General features: G+C 56.9%; 1 protein-coding gene across 4 annotated transcripts; it reads right to left on the bottom strand.

Annotated features, from left to right (window-relative positions):
- Positions 1–318: 318 nt before the first annotated feature.
- LOC109743786 (protein IQ-domain 26) lies at positions 319–3349 on the bottom strand. Of its 4 annotated transcripts, none has more exons than XM_040400406.2 (4): positions 3237–3349; positions 1771–2260; positions 1457–1663; positions 319–1336 (listed from the first exon to the last, which is right to left on the bottom strand). In XM_040400406.2, the coding sequence occupies exons 2-4, from the start codon at positions 2203–2205 to the stop codon at positions 614–616; spliced, it is 1365 nt and encodes a 454-aa protein (XP_040256340.1). In that variant the 5' UTR covers positions 2206–2260; positions 3237–3349; the 3' UTR covers positions 319–613. The 4 variants fall into 4 exon arrangements, with proteins under 4 accessions (XP_040256340.1, XP_020158465.1, XP_040256338.2 ...); XM_020302876.4 differs by having other exon boundaries at positions 3155–3346; XM_040400404.3 differs by having other exon boundaries at positions 319–1333; positions 3155–3346.
- Positions 3350–4235: the final 886 nt, after the last annotated feature.

Here is a 4235-nt window from a genome sequence, read left to right as displayed (position 1 = left end):
AATTATGCCCGATATAACTAGACTTGATGCTAGTTCGTTGATCTACGTAAGTTTATTTTTATACGTGCATGTATTGTATGGATATGAGGGGCCCGATTTGATATACACAAATGTGGACGCAGCAAAATAAGGAGTGTCCGGTCAGCCCACGGTGGATTTGATGTCTTCCGCTATAGATGCTCTTATTAGTTGACAGGATGACGCATGAGAGGGATTGATGCCCACATTCCAACGATGCTTTTATCAACAAAACGAAACCCGGCTGAAGCTCTGAATAAACAAGAAACATAATGCAGAGCAAAAGCAAACAACAGAACGAGTCGCAATGGAAGAACACATGGATTGAGAAGGAATTTACATCAAAGTGCGCTATGAATCAAATTCTCCTACCACACTTGTTTGCGACCAGCAAACACATAACCAAAAAATAGAAAGAAAAAGGAACACAAATCACATGATTGATCACAACTACTAAAGCAAGAACAAAAAGAAAGCAGGGACGAGAGCTCCCAAGAACACCTCAAAACGCATTCTTATTGCTAATTACTACGCAGAGCTCTCGTCGTCTCACTGCCATTAACCGTGTGAAGTGGCTAGAACAGAGCAGAGCAGATCACCACCTCCTCTGCAAGGACGCTTGCCGGTCATTCTCGACGGACCCCGTCGACGGGCGGTCGAGGCGGCCGACGACGGCCGTCTTGAAGTTGAACGCCTCCTCCACCCGGTTGCACGACCGCTGCATTCCGACCCCGCTCAGGCTGGCCCGGGACTCCACCACCACCACCTCGCTCAGCGGCACCCGCTTCCTGTTCGTGGGGGGCTCCGGCCGCTGCTTCGGCGCGCTGTGCGACCGCACTTTTGCCTCGAAGGACTGCGTGCTGGACATGTAGCTGGGGCAGTTGAGCAGAGATGAGGACGAGTAGCCGCCGCCGCACACGCTCTTGGTCGGGGTGGCCGGCGCGTTCGCGTTCATGTACCGCGGCGTGCACTGCGCCGTCGCCGGCCGGGCCTTCTCCATCGCGCACCAGTCGTACTCGGGGAGGTGGCGCGGGGTCGGCACGGCGATGCGGGGCGGCGCGCCGCCTGGCATGTGGCACGGCAGCAGCAGCGGCGACGACATGGGGTTGGCGGCGGCGCACCATTCCTCGCACGGGTCGAGCAGCGGGGAGCTCGCCCGGCGCGACGACGACCGAGATTTGGGCCTGCCGGTGTCCATCTCCACGATCTTGGGGCTCCGGTCGTACCCGTAGGACGACGACTCGATGCTCGCCGACAGCCTCCGGCTGTACGCCGCCACCCCGTGCTCGCTCCTCGTGTCGTCCGCGTACCGCTCCTGCTGCACCACAACCATTGCACATGGCATGATTTCCATTAGAATCGTCGCCATTGATTACAGATGGAGTACGTTGACAAACGGAATCAAAAAATATACGTAATAGTTTAATTGATGGCCTACCAAGGAGCGGCGCGGCCGGAAAGAAGAATGGTGGAGCTGCGGGAGAGCGGCGCTGGCGACGGCGCGGTGGGCGCGCATGCTGGCCTGCGCGCGCACCAGCGCCTGCATGCTCTGCAGTGTGGCGGCCGCCTGCTTTCGCACGAGGTAGCCGCGCACCAGCGCCTGCAGCTTCACGAGGGCCTTGAGCGCACGCAGCGCCTTCTTAGCCTGCAAACCAGCGCGAGATTTCGTCACGGCAAGAACACAGCGCAGCAGGAGATCGCTGTATTTGCAGTAGATGGCAACTGGTCTTGCTGATTCTGATAGATGCTTACCAAGAAGCCTCGGAATGCCGTCTGGATCCGGACCGCCGCGGCCGCCGGTCCGCGGTGCTCGCCGGCGTGGGCGGCGCGGCCCTTGTTGGTGAGACGCACGACGGCGACGGCGGCATGGGCCGCAGCCACGGCCGCGTCGGCCGCTGCTTGGGTGGCCGCCGCCACGGCGATGGCGTGCTTGCTCTGCTCCCGCTCCGTCTCGTCGTACACCGACCTGAGCCAGGCCGCCTCAGCCGCCCTCGCGATCGCCGCGTTGCCCCCGCGCGCCGACGTTGCCGCAGCGGCTGCAGCGGCCTCCGCCGAGTCGCGCGACGACTTGCCGAAGCTCCAGCGCTTGGCATTGGTTGGCGGAGGTATCGGCTTCTGGTCCTTGCTCTGCTCCTTCTTACCGCCGCCGCCTAGGAAGCCCCGGATCCAGCGCGCCGCCTTGCCCATGGCCGGACCTGAGGACTCCGGCCGGCGAGAGGCGGCGGTGGGCGGGCAGGGCTTGCTGGTGAACCAAGAGAGCAGTGGGAAGCGTGAGTGAGCTAGTAGAAAAAGAAGGGGAGGTTTGAATAAGAGAGGGAAACGGAAGGGGGCGCGTGGATGGCGTCGGGCCGGAGATAAAAAGGGGCTACCTACGCTATTAGGGCAGCCATTAGCGCGGGGCCCCCTCTCCCTCTCTCGTTAATTAAGTAAAGAATTTATTAAAGAAATGGATTAGCGACGTCCAAGGAAGCGACATTTGCCATGCAAGAGATTTTGGGCGACCCAAGGTTCAAAAAGGGACAGCGTACGCCCAAAAAGACTCGAACAAGAAAGGGGAATTTAAAGGTGGCCAGCTCGAGAACGACGGGAACTCATTTTTGGCACCGAAAACCTTACTTGGAAAAATGTTTACGTGAGGAAAGAATGAAAACAATGGAAGATGTTTCGTTTTACCCCGGGGCGGGCCCTCCACTGCACGGTGCCAGCCATCTGCCGCTGCCCCCCAGCCCCAGCGGCCAAGTTGCCAAGAAAAGCCCACACCCAAACCCAGCAGGGGCACGAGGGAGGGAGACGCGGCCACGGAACAAGACAATGCACGCATGCATGACTCCAAACTCCACACAGTAGGTCCAGTGCAGTGCAGTGCAGGGGAGAGAGTGCATGCCCAGATCGACCAAGCAACCCTACAAATTTCAATAACGCGCGCATGACAGAGATCGGGACGGGCGGCCGGAGATGCGATTAGACCGTCTCCAGTCTCCCTTTTTTCTCGCCGGTGAACAGAAGCTTGACTCCCAGTCACTGTTCCCTCCTTCGCAGGCGCGGGCATGCACACATGACTGCGCGCATATACCACGTACGAACCATTGCTAGGCTGGGCATGGCAAAAGGCTACAGCCATATGGATCACACGTACCGCCCACGAATCGCCGATAGGCAACGGACCAAGATATCCTTGGGTGTTGAGATCTGATGATGAGTGATCGTGGGGACGTCACCTAGCCAGGACAAGATCACAAAGACCCAGCTCCCTATCTCCTACGGATTCTCTCCCTCCTTGTAGCTATAGCTAGCCTCGCAAAGCTAGGTGCAGCTGCAAAAGGCGACGCCAAAAGTTGCTTAAATAGGCCTGGAAGACCAGTGGGGAAAGGAGGAGGAGGAGGAGGGGAAAAGGCCAATCCATCCATGCAAGCTGCAAGTGCAAGCCTTCCCTTTGGTACTCCATAATCAAAACGTACGGTGAAAGAAAGAAATATGTGGTTTGTTGGTTCCATTGGCCCATATGGTTGCCATCATGCATGCTTCGCGCTTGCGCTTGCGCTTGCAGGTCTGGTTGTGGTTGCGCACGATGATGGTGCCGCCTGCATGTGGGTCTACGTGTGTTAACATGCAGGTAACAGGGTACACGTGCATCTCTGTGTCTTTAACATGCACCACGCTGCGCTACATGGCCGGATGGTACGACCGTACCGCCGTGTGTGTGTCGCCGTAAGCAAGCATGATGATGCCTTTTGCCATCAAGAGGAGAGGAGAGGAGATGAGAGCATGCGAACGCAATCAAAGCGTGGAGCGGGCCGTGCATCTGTGGGTCGCTTTGTTTTGCTCCCCTTGGAAGGTACTCCTAGTCCTGCTCGATCCACTAGGGTTTTGAATTCGAACCTTGCTTTGTGTTTGGGAGGGAAATTTGAGCAGCAGCTGCTGTGGTGGCTGCTATTAGTGTACCAGCACTAGTGACGACAGGCGTGCGGTACAGTACATTGATTGTGGATGCCGTATTCATCCCAAGTATGCGTTGCGTGCAGACGAAAAAGGATCCATTCTTCTTCTTTCGAAGGAAAAAAAAAAACATGATCCGTTCTTCCACCGGATGCAACATTACATACTGTGTGTGTAATTAACGGAGTAAGTAGCATATACTAGTGCGTACGAGTAGTTTTTAATCCACTGTGTGGAGCGGGCGACTGGACTTGCTGCAGAAGCTACGCATGGCATCAATC

The sequence above is a fragment of the Aegilops tauschii genome, chromosome 1 (assembly GCF_002575655.3).
Source record: "Aegilops tauschii subsp. strangulata cultivar AL8/78 chromosome 1, Aet v6.0, whole genome shotgun sequence".
In the NCBI taxonomy this organism is placed as follows: Eukaryota; Viridiplantae; Streptophyta; class Magnoliopsida; order Poales; family Poaceae; genus Aegilops; species Aegilops tauschii.
This window is presented reverse-complemented; position numbering and strand designations above follow the sequence as displayed.